This window comes from Pagrus major, chromosome 1, assembly GCF_040436345.1.
Source record: "Pagrus major chromosome 1, Pma_NU_1.0".
Classification (NCBI taxonomy): Eukaryota; Metazoa; Chordata; class Actinopteri; order Spariformes; family Sparidae; genus Pagrus; species Pagrus major.
The window spans coordinates 35,372,733-35,395,802 of NC_133215.1; the positions used below are offsets into that span (position 1 = coordinate 35,372,733).

Sequence of the window (23,070 nt, forward strand, 5' to 3'; positions counted from 1 at the left end):
TTATATTTCAAATGACTTTATGTGGTAAACGTAATGCTTTAGCTACTAAACAAATACAAAATTCAACAATTCAGTTTTGGAACATAAAAAACTGAACACATACACATGGAAATCACTGTACACTGAATAGCACTGAAATATACATTAACGCCCACTTTGTTCAAGTTCAGTGGACAAACAGGTTCTATTTTTTTCTTCAACATAACACTCCAAAAACAATTACAGGACGTCTTTTACAAGTAATTCTCCATCCTGTGTCTGTATAAAATAAAGGTCCGAGGTCACAAAAGTCTTTGGAGTCCATGTGATTGAGACCTTTGAAAGGAATATTCAAAGAGAAATCTTTGTGGTCTTGCAAGGGGAAACTGCCAGCCTGGCTCCATCATGAGTGAAAAAAAATTACACCTTCCCACAACTCCACAGGTCTTTATTTACATGTTGAATCAGAAAATACGACTTTAGGACCTGTGGAGCCGTTTGCTTTAGGGACCAGTTTATTTAGCTTAATGTTTCTTCATATTTGGAAGAACAAGATACACACAGGCTGAGCATATAGAAAAATACATTCCCCTCTCTAACAGCTGCTTCAAGCTGTGTGTTAGTCTATGCGCTGGATGAGCTTCTCCTCCATCATACAGAAGAGGGCAACGTGGGACAGGTCAGAGATGAAGGCGTCACAGGCTCGTCTGCTGATGCTCTTACAGCCTCTGAGGTCCAGCAGAGTCAGAGAGGAGAGACGCTTCAAGTAGGACAGACAGCCGTCAGTCAGCTCACTGCAACCTGGACAGACAGACAGACAGACAGACATCAGGAACTGCTCTCATCCTGAATAAAACTCTGTTGTTGTCTTGTTAAAGTACCCTGTGCTGGTGGCTGGCTGGTGTCTGTGCTCCAAACTACAAAGATTATTTATTATGAGGTAAAAGCACCACCACTGTACGACCTTGAATGGAGTGAGCAATTTTTTAGTTCCAACAAATGAAAGTGAATGAAGGGTTTTCTCTCAAGCAGATTGCTTCATGTCAAGTTAATGTGGATAAAGTAGTTCATGAAAAATAAGGTAGTTTAAAGTCAGAAGAATGTACCGTTTACTTCAAAGTTCATTGTCTGCTGTTGTGTAAATATAAGGACTGGATCAGAATTGCTATCAGTAGATATCCAATATTAAAAAAGGTTCTCATCAACTGGAATTAATAACTTACCATATCAACAAAACCTTTTTTTCTGACAGACATAGTTAAAACATTTATATTTACATTTATTTATAATTTAAACATTTTTTTTATAGAGCATAAAATAAGACGCATGCTTGTTATTTTACAAAGTAAAATAACTGGTTTGATGAATCATCAATTAGTTGGTACTGATAGGAGATCATTTTAAGTTGCAGCTCTTTGTAATGATTTCAGAAAAGAAGCCCAGGCGGGAGGTTAACGCCTTTGCAAAGCAGCAGAAACTGTTTTAACTTGGAACAGAGAACCAGCAAGATGAAAGGCAATGTGATCCATCAGTGGGACCGTGATTTTGCTTTAATACCCACCTGCCAGTGTGAGTTCAGTGAGGTTGTTGCGGGTGTGGGTCCCAGCTGCTGCCAGCAGGGCGATGGACGAGTCTGTTATGTCTTTGCAGTGCGCCAGGTCAAGCCTCTCCAGCTGTGGCATGTGCCGCTGCAGTAGCCTTAGAGTGGACTCACTAACATCCAGGCCGGACAGACGCAGCGTCACCATGTTCCTCAGTCTGCTGCGAGACGACTCGGAACCTACAGGGACAGACAGATGGCAGAAATGGTCATTTGAGCTGGAAAGGTCAATGCAGAGATTATGAGCTTATTGATTGTAAGATAGCACAGTCTTAACAGTCTTAGTTTCATTACATTATTCAACATAATTCAAATAGGCGGGGTGGAAACAAAGCACAAGAGAATGAACTGACAGACTAACCCAATGCAAGGTTTATTAGAAAAGAAAAACATTAGAAAACATTATTTGACCAATAAACAAAACAATGACAAAACTGAAAATGAAATATTTTAAACTTTGGTGAGCTCCCTCACAAATACCCAGTGGTGGAAGAAGTATTAAAATCTTTTACTCAAGTCAAAGCAGCAATACAACAATGTAAACGTCCTGCTTTATCTGCTAAAAGTATCAAAAGTAAAACTTGTTCTGTAGAAAATTGGCCCTGTGACTGATATATTATGTGATAATTTATCATTTGATTATCATAATTGCATCAATTCTGTTGTAGCTGTAATTACTTCATATACTATGAGGAAGTTCCATCCAGCGGTTCCCAACCTCGGGGTCAGGCCCCTCCTAATGTTCACAAGATAAATCTGAGGGGTGCCCAGATTGTTAATGGGGTAGAATAAGAAAAAAGGTTCTGCTGCACAAATTTTATTACTACATTACAATCGTGGCCAGTAACAGTCACTACTTTTTATCCTCTTTACATACATGATTCTGCCTGTCATGATGCACCAACAGTTTAGGATTCCTGTGGAGAGTTTTCCCTCAGAGGAAACGTATTGTTGATGAGCCTTCTGTTGTCATGTTCTCCATTCCTAATAGTGCTCAGTTTGATTTGTCATCACATGATTCATACGATAAGCAACTGAAGTTAAACACCATAGTGTCACACTTTGGCCAGGCGTTACCATGGTTACCGAGTATTTTAGACTGCCAGGTGGTGACTGACAGGAACAGACCATCATGAGTAAATTATCAGAGAGAGAAGTCTTATTTGATTTTACAGCAGCAGTAGTTTGATGTGCGTAGTGGTGATTTTACAAGAGAATGCTGCAACTTGCAAAGAATTTAACCAGTGGGGGTTTGCAGACGGAACAGATACCTGCCTTCTTCAGGTGGCTGGAGAGAGTCAGCAGAGTAAAGAAAAGGCTTTCAGTGTAAACTAATAACTGTCTCAGATCAGACAGCTGTAAGAATCACTCATTAATGTCAGAATCAGAATAAAACTGTCTTTCTTGCATGAACACGTGTCGGCTGGTAGATTAAAGTGGAAAGACGTCAGTAAAAGGGTTTGTGTGATGTCTGCTGCTACTGACCAGGCGGGCTGATGATCTCTTTGATCTGGGCGTCTTTAAGGCCTTCACACCAGCGCAGATCCAGCAGCCGCAGGCAGGGCAGAGTGGGAGAGACCAGGGCTGACAGACAGGACCAGGACAGACCAGTCACCCTCAATTCCCTGAGACCTGGAGACACACAGTAGGACAGAGACAGGAGGTGTAACGAGACATGTAGGGACAGGGGGATGTGTGTGTGTGTGTGTGTGTGTGTGTGTGTGTGTGTGTGTGTGTGTGTGTGTGTGTGTGTGTGTGTACCTGGGAGCCTGGTGAGCAGACAGTTGAGTTGTCTCTTGGCCAGAGGAGTCCAGGACAGATCCAGAGAGGTGGGCTGGCGTTTAATGATGCCTGCCAGCGCTTGGTTAGTGAGCGGACTGCAGCGACTCACGTCCACATGGCTCCACAGACGCTTGTCACAGCTCCTGCACAGGACAGTGACACATGATTGTCAGAGCTCTGCTTCCTGCTCGCATACTGTATGTTGGAGTGTTTTGTTTGTAGGATAAAGTGTGAGACATACCACTTGTACCAGGCCTTACAGACGGTCATGCAGGCCAGCAGCTCGGCTCTGTTCAAGTATGTGAACACAGACACCCAGACCTCCTTCTCTCCTCCTCTCTCATTGCCTACATCCTTAAAAGACGGCAGAGACAGCAGAGACGGAGGAGACAGGGAGAAGGGTGCAGAAGGAGCAGCAGCTTCCTCTTCCTCTGAGGAAGATGCAGAGCGATCTCTAGTGCCTCTGTCACCATGGTTACCCCGCAGACGCGGCCTAAAATATAAAAAATATCAAAAGGTGTTTGGGTTAATGAGGTCACATGCATACATATCACACACTCACATTTTAAGTAACTATTTGCCAACTGTAAAAAGTCAGGGTGACAGCGCATGGTACTAGATGTTCAGTACACTTTCTTCTGAAGGAAAGGGCAGAGCATTTATGGAACAGGAATTTACAGAAAGCTGTTGGGAGAGTCAGTTGTTTGTTCATTCCAGCAGCTGGGAATAAGCCGAGATGCGTATCAAACATATCTTTGGCATATTCAAGTTTGTTATTTATCAGGTGACATACTGATATATGATTAGTCAGTGATACTTGTATATTTTTTGTACTTGAAACTGGAGTTACAGTGACATATTTCCTTAAGCTTACTTATGTGACTGATCACAAAAACACAAAAGTGGACATACTGAACCCATCCTTTCTGTGCAGTGATACGTGAAAACATCCTCCATTGTGACTGGTCTGTTTGTTGGCTGTTTGTTGGCAGTTTTGGTATCAATCAGACTGACTGGTCATGTTTTGTCTAAATAATCCAAAGTCTCTAAGCTCACACTGGGCCTCATTTTAAATAACATTTGACATGATGAGTAGCACTGTACTAAAGTGAACTGGATCATGTGTGTAGCTCTACCTGCCAGGTCCTCTCGGGGTCATGCTGTCAGCTGTAGTGTCAGCACTCTTGAGACGTGATGGTTTGGACAGGGCTGTCTTTCTGTGGATGAAGCCCTGCTGCCCACCAGCACCCACTGCAGCCGTCCTCGGACCCATCGCTGCTTCTAGCTTTGGAACTATGGAGCCTGAATAGTGACGACATGTCGATCAGAATTGAGCTCATTCATTACGACTGTACAGTGAATATATCCTTTACTTTTTAAAGTGATTACAGTGTAACTGTTGGCATCTGAAGTCTTACCAGATTGTCTCTTGGCCTTGTGGGGGCGCTGTAGTGTGACAGTCAGATAGGAGCCACTCAGCAGGTCATCACTCAGATCAGACACCAGGAGGACTGGGGGTTCTGGGTCTGAATCCCAGTGCCCTTCCTCCTCCTCCACTTCCTCATCCTCCTCGTCATCTTCCAGCGTGTCCATCTCCTCCTCTTCAGGGTCAAACTCCTGCCCCTCACTGTCCTCATCTTCATCTTCATCTTCATCATCATCAGTCCTGCGCCTCCTCCTACGTTGACGATGCCGTCTATCTTTGCCTCCCTCTTCACTGTCCTCCTCTTCTTCATCGTCGTCATCGTCGTCGTCATCATCATCGTCTGACTCTTCGGACTCGTCTCCTCTTCGCTGCATCCTGGAGCCTCCCCGCAGCCTCACCCCTCGTCCCCTTCGTCCACTCTCCCTCATGCCCATCCCTCGCTTAAGCTTGAGGACAGAGGAGGAGCCAGGAGTCATGAGGCCTCCTCTGCTTCCTCTGTGGGCCGAGCCTCCTCTCAGCAGGCCTCTCCTGTTGGCACCAAACCCCCTCCTAGAAGAGTGGGCCCCCCCTCGCGCATGGAGCACCATCTTTCTTCTCTGAGAGGCTGAGGACATGAATGTGACAGACGATCAGGTCAGTTTGAAGCGATCACAACCACAACTTAAGATATGTGGATGTCAAACTTCAAGTTGATTTCTTTTTTTTTTTTTGGGAGAAACATTCTCTCATTCTGTGTCTTTGTGACTGAACCATAACTAAATCATTGGCTGGCAGTAAGCAGTGACAAAATGCTTCAAGTTAATCTTTCAGCACAGACAAACCTTCATCATCATCATCACTGGCAGAGTCATCTCCATCTCGGCTGTGTCTCTGACGTCGGTAAATCTTAGCCATTCGAGCATCCAGCAAGGAGGAAGATTTCCGCTTCTGGAAATACAGGGAAATAGGAAAGGGGGGAAAGAGAATGGGGGAGAGAGAGGATGGAGACATATGTAAATGCACAAAGCAAGTTATTGAACCTTAAATTAAAAGTGTATTCTGAAACAAAACCCAACGTCTTTGAGTAGAGGCTCCACAATGAACACTCACCACTGGAAGGCCTTCACCTTTGTCTCCTTTCGACTGTGGGAGGAAGAGGAAAAATCAGAAACTCACTGCTAGAGTTCAAGAACACTTCCTGTCAGTTCTTCTTTTGGCTTTGCATTAATAAAAGTTTTTGTGCACAATCAATATGTAATCCAAAAGGAAAAACCCAAAAGGAGCAATATTTGCATTGCCAGAGTAGAAAAGCCTCTGTATATACTTCTCCATGGAAAGCCATGATAATACTTTTGGTTGCGTCTCATTGAAGGAAGAGGTTACCCAAAATTCAAAGCCTTGCTATCATCTACTCGCATCCATCAGTAAAGTATAGTTGCAACATTACTCATGGTGAGGTTTGTATAGAGCATCACAAAACAAGGTGAAGGGAGTGAACATAAAGTCATGTAGTGTATCTTCCTCATAGTGCATCATCATGAACCATGCACCAAACCAAAACAAGACAACTGATAAACTTAAACAGAGCATCTTTGGTCTAACTTTTAGTTGAACATACATTTAACTGATAACCATAATAACTATACTGATGCTGTATATGAGTTGAGTGGTTAAGTCTATATATTCTACACAGATTTAGTTCATTTCATTGCCAGCCCTCTTCAAACCTATATAAAGTAAAGTGTTCTGAATTACAGACACTTGGTCAACATTCATTCTGCATATGATTAACAACAGAATCTGAACGTCATCACGAAAACTTGTCGTACATTTAAGTACTTCTGAAATGAAATAACAAGATGGAGCCTGAAACAAAATAAGCTTTTTGACTCAGCAGTGTACAAAAGTTGTATATCTTGAACATGAAAATATTCGTTGTTGTTGAATTACATTAAACTGGGACATGTGAAACAAGCAATAGCGGTGAGTTCAATATTTGATTTTTGGAACATGGCTGTGGTCAGAGAAACAGATTCCTTTATGTGTATTTCAATATTTAGGACTGACTCTGGCTCAACAGCTGTATCCAACGACCAGAAATCTTTCTACCCATTTTCTCCACACACACCCTTTCCTTGTTAACAACTGAAACAGGGTCTTTCAGTCAGTTACTGCAGTGATGATGAAAAAAACAAACAAAAAACCAAAAAACAAAAAAAACATGAGCAAGAGGCACAACCAGTGTCACAAAAGTGGTTCATCCAGGGATTCAAGTGTCAAGTTAAGTGTAGTGGGACAATATCAGCTTCTCTAACATCCTTTTTACCACTGAAGAAGGGGAGATCGTGTCCAGTTGTGCACTGATTATACATTTTTTAAAAGAGGTACTTAAATCCACGCATTTAAAATGAAACACAAAACTTTACAGCATATAATGTATGCTGTGTTCACAGGCAATCAAAAAAAACTTATTTTTTTCTTAATTCAGCAAAAGTTCTGAGTGTGACCCAAACTGTGGTTTTGTCAAACAACAGCTTATTTTCTGAACTGTGTAAACCAGGCTATACACTGTCCATTAAAATGAGCCATGACAAAAATTATTTAGAGAGTATGGAGAAGGGACAACTGGACAGAAACCAATTGAGCTGTGAAGGCAGCTCCAAAATTAAAACAGCTGTCAGAGAGACAGTCTGAGGGAAGAGGCACTACTCTTGTATGAACTGTGAAAACAGACCTCTTAAAAAATATTCTCCATCACTAACCAGATGATTTAAATATTAAACTTTACAACAAGAGTTGTGTCTGTTCTCTTGAAAAAGATGGAAAGGAAAAAAGGGGTGGGGTGCACGCAACAGACGGGTGGATGTACGCAGAATAGGCGGCACCTCTCACCAGTCTCGAGCTGATTGGCTGAGAAGGCAGAGGGGCCGCCACCAATAGAAGTGACGCTGAGGAGGAGGAGCAGCAAGGAAGAGGAGGAGGAGGAGGAGGAGGGAAGAAACCACAGCGGATCACCTCCCCGTCCTGCTGGGAGCCCAAAGGACCCCCTATGGTAGCAGAGGGCCCGGGGCCCAGCCTGAGGACCAGGGGGCCGTGGGGACGGATGTGCTGTTGGTGGCCTGCAGCCAACGATTCATCGCTGCCTGATGACTGACGGAGTTAAATTAAATTCAAAGAAAACAGAAAAATAAAGAAACCAAAAAAACAAACCAAAAAATAAATAAATAATGAAAAACCACACAGGAGATACACATTACCCGTTAGCTTTAACACTGCAACCAAGTGTGTGGGTGTTTTTGTGCGAGAGGGCCGGGTTAATGAGTTCAAGAGAGAGCGTATGTGTTTGCAAAGACACTCAGAAGTGTGTGCAGTGTGCAGTGTATTCAATGTAAGTACATACAAGAGGTAGGAAACACTAATGTGTGTGTTTGTGTGTGCATGCAAGCGTGTGTACCTCTGGGTCAGTGATCCCTTGGACACACTTTGGACATTCCCAACAGCTGGGCAGGTCTTTATTCACCAGTCCTTCACCCTGAACCTGCAGACCAATGGAGTATAAGCCAATTGTGTCTTAGTTAGAAAGAGCCGAAGTGAAACAAGAACTTCAAGGTTGTGGAGTTTTTTTCTCTAGTTGTTTTGTTCTTTTAATGAAAGAGCTTTAGTTTTAGTGGAGCTGATTTGTCTTATCATAGCCCATGAACACTACTTTTTAGTTCCACTGTGGGAATTTGTGAAGGCACTGTGTAGAGCTATGTTACACTCAGAATTCAGACACTCAAATTAAATGACAGACAGTAAATAAAGTGCACTGTATAGTAAACAGGGACTATTTTTGGACACAGCAAAAGTGTGTATGTGTATTACCGTGAGGCAGGCAGGGTGGACTATCTGTGCACAGTTGGAACATTCCATCAGAGTTAGGGAGGAGTCTCCACTTTCCTCCTGATTGGGCTCCTTGCAGATCTCACACACTGCAGACAGAGGAAGGCCCGGCTGGAGGGGACAGAGGGGGAGTTACAAAACAGACACATCCAACATATAGAATTAAAGAAATGAATAAGAGCTGCTTACAGAGAGACACTGTCGTAGCACACAGGTCTGCTTAAGCTTCCCTGGTCCTCCGAACTTCTTCATGTCTCTGCAGAAGTTACAGTCTCCGCATTCTGGTCTCATACAGGCTTCACAGCGCTTACACCTACACAGAAGGAAAACATAACAATACACTGTTATAATTGGTGTTGGCTAACCTACAACCTAATAAAAACATCAACAACAAACTAAAACCTGTCACAGGTTTACAAAAACCCACGCATGCAAACAAACACACACGGTTTTACCTGACCCTGCGCCGTCTCAGCACAGACATGGAGGAGGCTGGTTTCTGTGGTCGTGGGATGATGGGAGTGGTGGCCAATTTAGGGCGAGGAGGAGGCGGTGGAGGTGGAGGAGGCTGGTACCATGAGGGCTGGTGGAAAGGAGCAGAAGGTGAAGAAGAGACAATGGCTCAGAGGAAAACGGAGTAGTAGAACATCCAATATTTGTTAGAAACACTGGGTCCAAATATGAAGTATATTGCATAAATGATGGAACTGCAAGCAGAAAAATGGTATTCTCACAGCAATAATGGTTGTGAAATGTATTTTTTCATATGGTATTTGCTGATTATACAGTATAGGCTGCTCCACATGAGCACATTCATTACTTTTACCTTTAAAAAGGAAAAAAAATATCTATTTTTTATTATTTTTTCCATCTGACCATCACTCAAACAATTATTCTGTAAAGTTTTGTTTTTTTTCAGTCATCCAGGTCAAGGATTTCTTGAGCAAGTCCAGCTGCCTCTGACTTACCACCTCTGGACAAACCATCATCATCATCATTAATAATGTGCTGTGTGTCTCAAAGTGAAGATGCTTACTCTCTTTGGCCACCTGATGATGGGTTTTCCTGTGTAGGACAGTTTGGGATTGTCATTGGCGTGCTCCTTTAGTAGAGCCTGCAGAAGAGACAAGAGTGGTGGGAGAGAGCAGCGGAATGGACAAACACAGGAAGAAAACAGGACAGCATTATGTATGAAGAAGACAAAAGACAGACACACAAGTCATACCTTGATGTGTGTAATGAGGGCCGGGGCATTGTGTATCCCTGCTGGGACACACTTCTTGTTGGAGGGCAGAGCCTCCAGTTTACCCAGCAGGTTCCAAATTCCCTCCAGCTCAAGGGGAGTCAGATGGACTTTAACTGCAGGCTTGTCAGCCTGCTGCTCTGAAGCCTCTTCATCACTGCCATGAGACTCCTCCTCCTCCTTCACCTGCTCACTGGCTGCTTCAGCGCCAGGCGGCTTCTTCAGACCTGGCAGAAAGAATGAGTCGTACCTTCCATTTACAACCAATCTACAACAATAAAAAAAAGATCATGAAAAAGTTCTCTTCATACATCTACTGCCTACGTCTGGGCTCATACCGATGCCAAGCGAGTGTTTCTGAAATTCCGGTGTTAGGTAGGAGGTCTTGGTCAGGCTGAAGACGTAACGCTCCAACACGTACCAGCACATCTCGTAATAGAAGGGGTAACGAAATTTTACTGGAACCTGCAGGGAAGGCAAAAAAGTCACTTTACCGTTACAAGATCCAACACTTGCTGTCTTATACAGCTTATAAGAGAGCGTGTTTGCACCTACCCGCGTTCTGTCCTCTATATTACAAATGTTAAGTTGCGTTGGGATGTTGAAGCTGTGCAGGAAGTTCCCTCCAAACACCATAGAGTCCACCGGGGTGTAGACAGCATGAATCCAACCTGAGTATAACACAGACACACACAGACACACAGACACACAGACACACAGACACACACACACACACACACACACACAAATAATGTTTTTCTGTCACATTAATGATATCATCTTACAGTGAGTGAGATTTAAATGTATACCTGAGGGTATGATGAAGGTGCAGCCCTGCTTCAGTTCGATCCTCTGGCAGTCAGATGCTCGGTCTCCGAGGAAAATGTCTCCCTGTTTCCCCGACAGCACCCAGTTCTCATACAGCTCCAGGTTCTGAGGGGTGGGAGGGATCAGCCAGAACACCTGAAAACACACAACTGCAAATTCAAAAAACACACTCCGCTCTCTGCAACGGTTAACAACATAAAGACACCTTCTAGTTGTTTACAGAGAAGAACAGAAATCATTTAAAGTGCCCCCTCATCTTCTGGACTGTGCATGTTTTAATTATTTTTTATTCTGAAACATAAAATAGCATTCATGTATTTGGTTCAAAATCCACTCTTTAAATACCCCAGAATCAAAATTTATGAGACTGTAACAGATGAGACAATGTTTCCCAAACACAGTGTGAACCACTTCTCGCCCCACCTTGCTTCCTCTCAATATGTGGTACCACACTGAGGTCCCTCCAAAGTCAATGTGAAAGTCTGTGTAGCAGCCCTCGACACTCATCAGACAGTATCTGCAGAGTCACACCAACATCAGCAACAATTATTTTAAAATGTCAGGTCAATTCAATCCAGGAATTAGAGGAAGACAATTACATGGAATACTGAAGTCATTTTCCCACCACATCCTCTATATATTTTACTCCAGAGAAAACAGGGAGAACTTACTTCTGAACTTTAGGGTACTGCATGTCATTGATGGAGTTGGTGGAGTCTCTCTGTCTCTCTTTCAGGTGACGAGGCCACATGTTGTCCACCCAGTCTATTAGATCTACCTACACAGAGAGAAAGAGAGAAGCTACATTTACTGTTTCTCTGATAATACAAACAAACATGAGAGCTTCATGGAATGTAAACGTACTGTAGTAGGTCTCTTGACCAGGTTCTCCAGCTTGGTGTGGCTGAACTCCAGGCTGATGACATTATAGAGCTTCTCTCTCTGAGACGGAGGGGTCTCGTAGTAACGTGTCCACTGAGCCATGGACATCTCTGTCCCTTTCTGAGTGCTCACGTCCATCACATCTATCATACGTCTGCTACCTGAAAAAGGGTTTGTTGGCAATGATTAGTCACAGCATGCCAAATAAATCTTGTCAAAACAGCATTGGGACAGTTTTCCATCTATTCTCTTCCGCCGCTGATCTGGGATTGGTTTACAGTGGCAACAGGCTGAGCAGGGTATTCCAGACATCTCATTCCCCAGCAACACTTTCCAGCTCCTCCTGGGGAACCCCAAGAAAGTCCCAGTCCAGATGAGATATGTAGTCCCCTCCAGTGAGTTCTGGGTCTTCCCCAGGGCCCCCTTCACTTGGACAGGCCCTGCAAACCTCCACAGGGAGTTGCCCAGGAGTCATCCTGATCAATTGCCCAAACCACCTTAGCTGGCTCCTTTAGACACAAAGGAGCGGGGGCTCTACTCCGAGCTCCCTCTGGGTGTCTTGGCTCCTCAAACTATCTCTAATGGCCCTGACACACCAGGCCGACAGTCTGCCATCAGCCAATGTCATGGCCGTCTGTGTTACAGTTTGCACAAGTCAGCCCGTGTCGGCGGCTTTTTGGCCAATTGAGCATGCTGAATCGGAGGGGGAGCGCGTCAGTATTCCTTTTCACACAGAGTCGCCGTATTATCTCAGCTGCGGCAGTTCGCCAATTCTCCACCGTTGTTTGTTCACACAAAGCCAAGCAGCTCCGGCATAAAAACGAACCAGTGTGTCAATTCATACAGCACGCCGGCGCTGCTGATCCAAAAGAGGCGTGACGGTACATGTCATGATGACGACATCTGTGTGTTTTTTTCCCACGTGTTTCCCCCGGTGTCCTCCTGTTAATCTAAACATGTACCCTCTGACTGTTTATAATTATATGGATGCTGTCCCCCATTTAGTGCAGTAACTTGTTTTTTTCTCCTCCACCTCTTCGCCAAGATTACAAAGTAATTTATTGTCATTTTAAAAAGGGTTTAAAAAAACAAAACTATATTTGAGTCTTTTGTGCTACATCCATTTTAGACAATTGAGTGTTGGTGATGAGTTCAGGACTGTGTCTGGGTGGGTGTTGTCTTTTAGTATCTTTGGGCTCTGCAGACATCTCACTTCACTGATGTCACTGATGCTCTGTAGATGGTACCAGTGATGTTCTGGTGGTTTGAAGCACCCGCTGTAGAGCCTTCATGTCCTAGGCTGTGCTGACACTCCATCAACTCATTAAAAGCTTTTAATATATACACATTTGATGTTAGACCAAAATTGTACATGTAAAATAAAAAAAGGACATTAAATAGAAAACACAATTTGAACTGTCCTAAATCAAACAGTGTACATGGGTCCATTCCCAAAGGAAATAAACAATTTACCTCACTTTTAAGTGAGGAAATATGTTAATTAAGTAATAAGTTTATTGACAGTAAATTGAACATAGGCAATTTTGATGATCAATTTATCCTGAAGTAATTTATCAAGTTAAAACATAAAACACATGTATTACTGCAACCGAGTACGTTATGGTTTTAGATTTATTGACTGCAAGTCAAACAAAAAAGTGATTGTAATATTTTTTTAGATTTTATTGACCAAATTATTTATCAAGAAATTATTCTTAGTATTATTTAAAAATTGAAGACCATTCGTTAGTCTATCTGCTCCCATAAAAACCTTATTCAAGGACATGCTGACAGGACAGACAGCTGCTGTCAGTACTAAAACGAGACTTGCAGTAGCATCTAATTCAATAAAGGAAGAAAACGTGATGTCTGAAGACTTACCAACAAACATCTTGACGTCATTGACGCTGAAATCAGGATCGGGCATCCTACAGAACAAGAGGTGACATATTACAAGTTTCATCTTGTTTGTTCGCTTTATACATCAGCTCATGCAAGTGATTTCCCCCCACATGAAGAAGAAATAACAAGCAAGTTCACAAAAAGCTTATAATTAAATGATAGTAGTGTGTAGCTGTAGTGTAGATGAGAAGCAAAAAAAAGAAGATGCCTACTTGAGTCCCAGTCCATCAGGCTTTTCAAGGATGATGGGGTCCCTCAGGCCACCTCTCTGGATGTACTCATATGTCAAGTCTAAAAAATACAAAAAACATAGCCAACAAAATGTGACTATTTCACTTCTGCGTTTCTATTATTCACAATGGGATGTTTCATTTATCAAAATTTATGATTCCTGGCTGAAAATGGTCATTGTGATAGAAATGACATTGCAGAAAACCAGATATGTCTGCAATGTTGATCCGAGAAATGACTGTGCTTGCCTACCTTTTCCCTCCATGCGAATGACCCGGTCAGAGCTGAACCTCTGACTGCTAACTTTCTCCTCCAGGTCAAACATTCTCCGTCCATCAATCTCCTCATCCGAGATGCCGTCATCATGGTAACGGCGCCGCGTGCCGGCCCGCTAGGGAGAAGTAGAAAGAGTGGATGGGTAAGGCATGGAAAAGACACATGACAGAGAAAGGACAAACGACCTAAGGATGAGACAATCAAACTGGGACCAGAACCAAATCTTCCAATTATTCCTATTAGTATTCCCAAAACAACTGATGTGTCTACAAACTACAGTCTGTAAAACACATAGATTGAAGGCCGATTTTACACTAAACTGGACATTCCATTTAAAAAGGAATACTCTAAACATTTAGACAGTGTATATTTCTAAATATCACTGTATACTTAATAACAACAACCTTAGATTAAAATGTCACACAGTATATTAATTCTTTTTCATCATAAAGTGTGATTTCCTTCAAATCTTAACATTCCTGATGGATGGCCAAAGAATACTGCTTCAGTGGGTTCCCAGGTCATGGCAGGTGACGCAGGGATAATCCCAGGCAGAGCCCCCAACCCCCTGTGCTCCATAATCTCTGCCACCTCTTTAGTTGCATCGGCACTCACCCATGCAATAAGCTTAGCTTAATACCGTGTTTTCTTATTACACTGCTGTCACATTCGCCCACGTGTACTTCAGTGCCAGCTTGCCAGTCAGTGTGGACTGTCATAATGCATTAAGATATCAGCTCTCACCCATGCAGATTTCAAACTATCAAGATTTTATAATGCCAAACACTGAGTGTGTTAGGGAATGAATTAAAAAAAAAAAGATGTTCATTACACCGGTGGAGTGGCGGCCAGTCTGTAATGACTGTCTGAAGTGGTGCACTAATAATCGAATTAAAGTGCAGGATTTGATAAAACATTATTCAAATCAAATCATTTTTATTTATATAGCCCAAAATCAAATTTACAATCTGTACAGTGAGCAACATTCTCTGTCCTTATACCCTCAATTTGAGTGATGAAAAACTTGTCGTTCGTTTTTTTAATTTACAGTTATGGTTACAAACTCTCCACCTTCCTATAAAAAAGAGACAAACCACACAGTAAACAAAGCTAAAGAGTTACACTTGGACACAGGACAATTAACAGTTATCAAAGAAACTTCTGTCTCCTCTCAGGTAGAGAAATTATAGTATGGTGACACTGTAGCAAAACTTTTTTTTTTTTTTACATTTCTGTACTTCAATTTCTTGTCATTCATGAGCCATATGTTACACGCTGATACTGAAATGACTGCAATGTGCTACTATTTAAACATATATCTGCCTGGCCAATTTAGGTATTAGAAATATCATGAACACATTACACTTTCCTACCCATCTCTTTCTCTAGGTCCATCATATAGCAATTGATAGAATCACATTTCACACTTAGTGGTTCACTTCCAACTCCATCTGAACAGCATCAATGATACTAATAATAATAATAATAATAATAATAATAATAATGATGATGATGATGATGATATCTCCAGCTTAATTTCACTCTCTTTAACAGACATGGCGTGTACACATGGGGCTATGTCCCTTTGGGTAATTGCAAGACAGCATGTAAATAAAAATGAAAGCTGCCATATTAATTTATACTGTATTGTATGAAACCACAGATACTCAGACAGGGGCTGAACTTTTAACATTCAAACCAATGGAAAACGTGCAAAAAAAAAAAAATCCTACAGCACCCATTTTTTGTATATGACATGACATTAGCTGGTGAATTAACCCCTTTCGACCGTGTTGATTATGAGAATATAAGGACCAATAACATATATAGAACTTTACACCAAGAGAAAATGTTGAAAATATGGCCATATTCTCTTTAAACTTACCAGCCTTTTGCTGTACCGTGGCTTCGAGTCATCCATTATCACTGGAAAACCAGGCTTTGTCTAACTAAATGCAGATATATAACGACGGAGAGTTATTACCGTGGACCCATCAGAAAAACAGCAGTACCGTAGCGCCACTTGGCTCCATCGGATAGTAAACAAGCGGCTGAAAGGCGTGTGTTCACAACGGTAGCATGCTGGTCACTTCACCTAGCTTGAGTTCCCACAGAAAAAGTTAGGCTACCACCTTACGAGTGTCTAGGCAAAGGTGACTGAGAGGAGTATATTTTTCTGGCGTGTTCATCTAACGTTAATATTAATAGTTTCTTGTTTAACGATTCCTAAACGTTACACTCACTGACTTCACATTGGGTTTGGTGAACTACCGTCAGCTGGACATGGGGAGCTTAATGTGCAGCCCCAGTCATTTAAAGAGGGAAACTGCAGCAACTTACTGACGTTACACTAAATAGCACTTAAAACGTATTAAAAAAAATTATATCATTATCATAAAATCAAGCCTACATGAATACTCGAGCTTTGTTCCTTGCCTTCACCATTCCAAGTCGTGTCCAGCTAATGTCACCTTTTTGGAAGGCGCCTTGCTTACATCGATAGAAAACTCATCAGTCTTATTAAAATAAGAACATTTAAATATTTCTGATACACTGCAAGATAAGGGCGTATATGGTTACTGTAGTTATTACTAGTATGGTTTCAAGTTAATGCGGTCTCCGAACAGCCGCCATTTTCCATCCCATCACAAAACAACACAATGTCACGCCCACAAACGTACACTGAACCAATCGCAGACGAGCCGGCGAGGCATTCATTGGACTACAGCAGTGTCATTCACATTGAACGATTTTTAAACTGTGATTGGACAAGAAGAACCAATAGACACATATAGCAGCGGGCAAGCCACCAATAACAGCACGATTAAAAAACGAGCTTATACCTCATTGGTCAATATATTCCAATAACGCAAATCAGTGGACAAACACACAGTCAGTCAAAAGAAGAGGCCAATCACACGATTGTACAACGCGCTAACCACCGTCCCATTCCCAATATAGCTAGTCATCACTCATAGATAACAAGAATTAGCTAAAAAAAATAATACGTTTTACAATGCTTACCCCCATATTTACACAGGCCCGTCCACTTACACACGCCTTCAGTAATCCGAGATGTGTGACGTATTCTCTGTCGTGTGTTTTCAGTCCAAACGGCTCGCAGCGGAGGGACACGTTTTGTAGCCTTCACCTTAACAAGGAAGTGCTTGCAGGTCCATAAATGGAAGTGCACTGTGACCAAACTACGGTCGATTGGCTGGAAGATGTTGCAGCGCTCTTGTGATTGGTAGCCGTGACTTGTCTGTCAAACGCGTACAGCTAGAATACGGCGAGCGAGAGGAAGATGCCAAACTGTGACGCGCACTACAAATGAAACATAATGTAACTAATGACTTACAGGCAAAATAAATAACAGTTTCATTTTATTTTCGTCAAGAGGGGACATAACTACAAAAGACGTCGTTTTTCACAACAGAATAATTTCCCTTATAAATCGCTACAACGTATCAGGCCTTAAATAATGTAAGCAGGAAAGGAAGGATACACAAAATCACATTAACTTACATGTGTCACACACGCTATGAAGGTGTACAGAATGGCGAGTGCTGATTGAACCATGGTTGACCAGTCATTTCCAGCTTCCTCCCTTGAGCCTCACTTCAGACTCAGGAATTCTTATTTTAAAAAGTAAAAAATCCTAATAATAAGATTATTAGGATTTTTTAGTTTACATTTAGCCATGACCAAGAAAGTGGGCTACACCTATCCTCATGTGGACGGGCACAATAGATGACCCAGCATTCAAGTCAAAAACTAGTAAATGAATAACCCAGGTTAGAAGTAGACAGTGTCAGTTACCAAGATGTCATGTTATCTTGTAGTTGGGACATTTGATCTATTTCAGCAGGTACAGGTAGTATTAGCAGTAGTCTGCAGTTGATTTTTTTTAATTCCAAAACTTGTTTAAAATGCTTATGGCAGATGCTTCTGCTGTAGCTTGACACTTACATAAATATGAGAAAACGCTACTGCTTGTATTGCTCCCAAAAATAATTATGTACAATATTTCATAAACCAATTCTTCGTGGGGAAGATTAAAATGTGACACTGTAGAAACATGTTCAATATTGATCTGATCTATGCATGAGCCAGTGACCATTTTTAATGTAAAGAAGGCTGAAATTGCAAAAGATAAAATCCAAATATGCATTAAGAGAAGGCTGGCACTACTAAGAGTGAGCTGCAGTGCCACTGTCATTGTGGGTCTAGAGCAAAGAGGAAAGATGCAAATGTCAAAGATCAACCAGAGTAAAACCAACATGAACAAGCTCTTTAAAAATACAGCTGTAGTCCTTTAAAAAAGAAGGGGGGAACACACATACACATATTAAAAACGAAAGCATTCTTAATAATAAATACACAAACAACAAAGACCTAAAGCAGTAAAACACCCCCAAGGCAGTGTCAGTGTAATCAAATAAAGCAGGGCCATGTTTATTTTCATTTCTAGTCTAACACACTCAGCATGTACTTCTTCTTCATACAGCGTCTACTACGAATACTTATTTGACCAGTTCAGCATCAACACTCCTACATGTAACTTTTTTAAGGAGAGTGATTTTCTTCTTTCATTTGATTTCATTTGATTAAAATAAAGGCCCACTATGGAGTCATAGTAGGTATTTATCCACAACATGATATGAATTGTATCATTCGATGCAGTCGATAGCATAAGTATTGGCACAGTGGTTTCCATATTAAAACACAATTAACAGACAAATGTACAAAAGCATAACCACAGCTGTCTCAATACTTAGGATACTGACTTCATAGATATGCATCATGATGATGGGCAGTGTGGTAGACATGCAGTCAAGCTACAAGGATATCTGTCTGAGGTCGGTTCACTTTTCCTTCATTTAAATGTTAACAGCCACTGCTATTCATTCCTTATTCATCTATAAATAATTTTCAATTGTTTCTTGCATATGACAACATTTCCATCTCATTTAGTTTTTCAGTTTCAATTCATGTGTGAAGGCAGATCCTGACATCTTACCAATGTCTTGTATTTGAATCATTTGAGATAGTAGTTCATGGAGCAATAAAAATCTTTTGAAGCTCACTTGAGAATATCTTTCTGGTTTGAATGCTCTGTGAGGGATCTCTCCCTTTCACTGAAAGTGAGGCTGAGACACTGAAGAAATCTACTTTTTTATATGAAAAAGTGGATACAGGTGTAAATAAATGCAAAGTGATGCCATGCTAGGAATGGCTAGCAGCCAGATTAACATGAAATTTGCTGTAGTTATTCATGGGCCCTAGACAGTCAACCATAAATATCTTGGTGACCCCTTGACCTACCATCTAGTGCTCCATCTCGTCAACTTTGTGCTCTGCAGACTAAACTGATCTAAAATCTCTACACATATAAACCAGCAATAACTGACAAATCCTGCACCTAATAATACTCAAATTCATACAAATAATGCAACAGTAATTAGACTGAGATCAGTGGCATTTCATACAATCGACTTGTAATTGTGTGTGGAACATGTTTTTTGATAATATAACAACTCTGCAATACATCTCACATTTATGAAGCCTATATTGTTAGTTATATTAAGATCTCTTCTCAGGCCTTTTGTGACAGGAGGGTGGATGTTCAGAGCTTCATTTGGATAGAGGATCATCCTGAGAAAGTTAAGAAAGTTGTCATAATATGTTGAATTGAATGAGTTGAAATGACTATAAACTGAGCGCAGGCTCTATATTGTGACCAGCAGAGAGCAGCTCTGCCCTGCCCCCCCTTTACTGTGTGGACCGGTGGGTGGACTCATTCAGGTTTTCTATTTGATGAAGCTGTAGAGAAATGAACCGAGGATGAGGGCCAAGATCACACAGCAGCAGAAGATCATCATTTGTTTCTGGAGTGCAGTAGAGACACAGACACAGAAAAGAACATGTGTTACATTCCCCTCTCCCACAAGTTTGGAGTTAAAATCACACAGGACAATCTAAGACTGAGCACAATTACAATTATGTCTGTCTATGGACAGATTTTGTCAGCGCAATAGTGCCACAACCGTGAAAAGATGCAGTCATGAAACTTTACAGGTATGTATTCAGATCAAAATGAAAGGTGAGTTCTAAGATCGATAGCAGTCCAACACATGAGTACTGAGTACACATATAATAAGATAGTAATCATGACTAAATGGTCATGGGTCAGAATATGAACATGTTGATACACAAGCCTTGTAAACAAACATTTTAAACATTGTAAACAAATATTGGGGTTGGTTCTGTTGTGTTCTTTGAGTATATTTTGTCACCTAAAACTAGAACAGTACAGTATATTATTTCAGCATCAACATCACAAAGTGCACATGCACCATAGTCACATCACAGGACTTGCGATGTTAAGTAAGGCAAATTAACTCAAATGCCTCCTGCCACAACTTTTTTGCTGCTCGATGCAAAAGAAAAACTCACAAGGCTCTCATTTTACATAACTAACCTACAACAGAAGTCTGATATTACATCATTTTGTTCATTTGGGTTCTTGTATACAAGGGAGTGACATGCAGGCTGTGCATGCACGGTGAACATTCATTGATCATTCTTGATCGATTTACCAAACAAGGCAGGGTGTATTTTTTCATATCACAATATATATTGTAAAAAAACAAAAATAACAGATCAAAGTCAATTTTCTCGAATATCGTGCAGCCTTACACATGACATTCCACTGAAGTGAAGCATGTGAGAGCAGATCACAAGTGGTTTATTTTATTCTGAAGTAGCAGGTAGACTGTAAAGTGAAATGAGTTTAAGTAATATGGCTCTACTTGTAAAGAATTCAGGTGGGGAAAAAGGAGGGACCCTTTTTTCAGATACACAACAAACTGAGGTGTTTCATCTGGGCATTTGCTTTTGAAGATGCAACATTAAGCAAAAATGATTGATGATCAATTTTGTTATGTATGAAACATTACAGAAACAATTGGGTATGATATGGCCAGTTGGTGAATATTATTTTTAACAATGGGAACACCTCCTGCCCCAAAACCACAAATCAACACACACACCCATGTACACAAGACATTGTTACAGGATGCCTTAACCATAACTGTGACATTTTTAATTCCATTTTATCCAGTTATCTCCCTTCTATCCATACAATAATTGCCTTTTGTAACTGTGTATTAAAGCAGTAAATACACCTTTATTTTTTTTTGCAGCAGACTTAGTTTTTTCGGGCAGGGTTTTCTCATTAGTAACATGAACCACATGACCCCTTGGAAATTTTACTCACATACTTATCTAAATTTGGACTTAGAGAAAAAGGTGCAATTATGATTTTGTCTGCTTCTTTAGAACCATGGAATAATCAACATACGGCAGTTTTTAGGCTACTAATTTTTCAGAGCCATGGCCGGGCCCCTCACATCACTGACTAGTGATGATTAAAAATGTTTTAACGATTCATTTCGTCCATGTCGTTGTCAGTCTCATCTTACCCTGCGCGCCTCCTGCTGGAATTTGGCTGCCTTCTTAGTGTCGGCCACTGCCCTCTCTACGAAGCCCACTGATTGGTCCATGTTGCTCTCAATTCTGTCAATCATGCCACCCTACGGGGGGGTGGGGGGGGTGGGGTGGGGGGGACAAAGTAATGTGAGAGAGATAACACAGAAAGACAGACAGATAAGAAGTGGCACGGTGTGTCTATGACATTGACCATGATGCATTTCAGCAATGAGGAAGTACTCAAACTCCTTTGTTTTGCCTTTCAACTTCCTGTCTTCAGGAAGTGGGAATATGTTGTGTTGTAAAGGTGGACATCTGCTGTTGTGGTCACCTTTACCTGCATTTTATCAAACACCTGAGCAGTTTTATAGTCTAATATATGGAATGTAGGACTGACAGAGCTGGGAGAAAATGAGAGACTTTCTTCTCGTGCAGTAAGAATGCACAGAATATCTGTTACAAGTGATTATATATCTAAACTATAATATTCCCTCATTTAAAACACAGAGGGACTCCTTTTTATAGTTACACTATTACACAGTCCAGATTCCCTTGACCTGGGCTTATTATTGTTTAACAAGCTGGTTACCCCAAATTATATGAGAATTTATCTGTTACATAGTTGGATGAGAAATTGTCTTTTTATTTATCTTTATTATATAATTCAGATTGAAGACCAACATATAGAAAATCAGCTTTTGAAGTGATCCTTGATAAAGAATGGAAATGTTGTTTCTGCATCATCATACTGATACATTGGCGTCAGTGGTCTTCGAATGCTTCCCCACAGACACATCAAGCTGCTGCTAGAACATACTAACTTAAGTTAAGATAGCTGTAAGCTACATCTAAGCTAGTTAACGCTGTAGGTTTCTTTGCTCCAAAGACAGCCTTTTTTAATCTGCTGTCTGCATTGGTGGATGTGGTCTTGTCAGGTCACATGACCTCTTCATAAAGTGGACTTTTCAACATTGAGAAACGTACAGCAGCCTGCATGAAATGATCCGGGCAGACGAGACTTTTGACTTGCATTACAATGACAATCAGAAGTTGAGAGCCAAAACAGTGAAATAGAACAAATGATAAAACGGGTGGGCTGAGTGAGGAGTTGAGCACTGTTGCCTTGACTTCTGATTGTGTTCATAGTAAGTGTATTTGCTATTAACACCAGTATTCTGACATGATTAATGATGATGGCTGCTGGGGAAATGAGAGCCATATAAGCAGTACATTTCCCTTGAAACATCAAACACCACAACTTGTATCTGACTACTTTATGAAGCAGAGGACAATGTTTCCCATACCCATTTTGTATGATTACCTACATTTTCATTAAGAATTAATTTACAAGTTCATGTATGTAAATTTGGGATAATCGCATAATCTTTTCTTGTTTTGAAATAACAACACAGGTGTAAAACAATACATCAACCAACCATTATACAACCATGTTGTATAATGCTAATGCAGCCCAATTAAAAACCCCATTTTTATTATAGTGGGAGAGTTACATTTTTTCTTCAAATTATATCTTTCATACTGTTGCAGTTTCCAAAAAGTATTTTTTTT

General features: G+C 41.1%; 2 protein-coding genes across 6 annotated transcripts in view; both read right to left on the minus strand.

Annotated features, from left to right (window-relative positions):
• On the minus strand, positions 1 to 17,603 carry kdm2aa (lysine (K)-specific demethylase 2Aa). Of its 5 annotated transcripts, none has more exons than XM_073476604.1 (26): positions 15,896 to 16,565; positions 13,987 to 14,125; positions 13,716 to 13,794; positions 13,483 to 13,529; positions 11,584 to 11,762; positions 11,391 to 11,497; positions 11,143 to 11,236; positions 10,701 to 10,854; positions 10,447 to 10,562; positions 10,230 to 10,356; positions 9,874 to 10,118; positions 9,685 to 9,762; positions 9,104 to 9,231; positions 8,838 to 8,961; positions 8,631 to 8,759; positions 8,221 to 8,304; positions 7,659 to 7,916; positions 5,877 to 5,909; positions 5,609 to 5,714; positions 4,780 to 5,391; positions 4,498 to 4,663; positions 3,603 to 3,854; positions 3,341 to 3,504; positions 3,065 to 3,211; positions 1,541 to 1,759; positions 1 to 780 (listed from the first exon to the last, which is right to left on the minus strand). In XM_073476604.1, exons 1-26 carry the CDS (start codon positions 15,929 to 15,931, stop codon positions 599 to 601), a joined length of 4,005 nt encoding a protein of 1,334 aa, XP_073332705.1. In that variant the 5' UTR covers positions 15,932 to 16,565; the 3' UTR covers positions 1 to 598. The 5 variants fall into 5 exon arrangements, with proteins under 5 accessions (XP_073332705.1, XP_073332688.1, XP_073332672.1 ...); XM_073476587.1 differs by lacking the exon at positions 7,659 to 7,916 and having other exon boundaries at positions 15,896 to 15,959; positions 16,421 to 16,564; XM_073476571.1 differs by lacking the exons at positions 7,659 to 7,916; positions 15,896 to 16,565 and adding an exon at positions 17,536 to 17,603.
• Positions 17,377 to 23,070, minus strand: part of stx3a (syntaxin 3a) — an 11,402-nt gene continuing 5,708 nt past the window's right edge. The window contains exons 9-10 of the mRNA XM_073476615.1: positions 21,495 to 21,605; positions 17,377 to 19,898 (exon numbers count right to left, since the gene is read on the minus strand). Coding sequence (XP_073332716.1) covers positions 19,821 to 19,898; positions 21,495 to 21,605 — 189 coding nt within the window. The 3' untranslated portion in view covers positions 17,377 to 19,820. The remainder of the gene's footprint in view (positions 19,899 to 21,494; positions 21,606 to 23,070) is intronic.

Coding starts and splice junctions, on each gene's coding strand:
- kdm2aa (XM_073476604.1), bottom strand. CDS start 15,931: ATGGATGACTCGAAGCCACGGTACAGCAAAAGGCTG. Junction 13,795..13,986: donor CATTCGCATGGAGGGAAAAG/GTAGGCAAGCAC, acceptor TGTATTTTTTAG/ACTTGACATATGAGTACATC. Junction 5,392..5,608: donor CAGTGATGATGATGATGAAG/GTTTGTCTGTGC, acceptor TCATGTCCTCAG/CCTCTCAGAGAAGAAAGATG.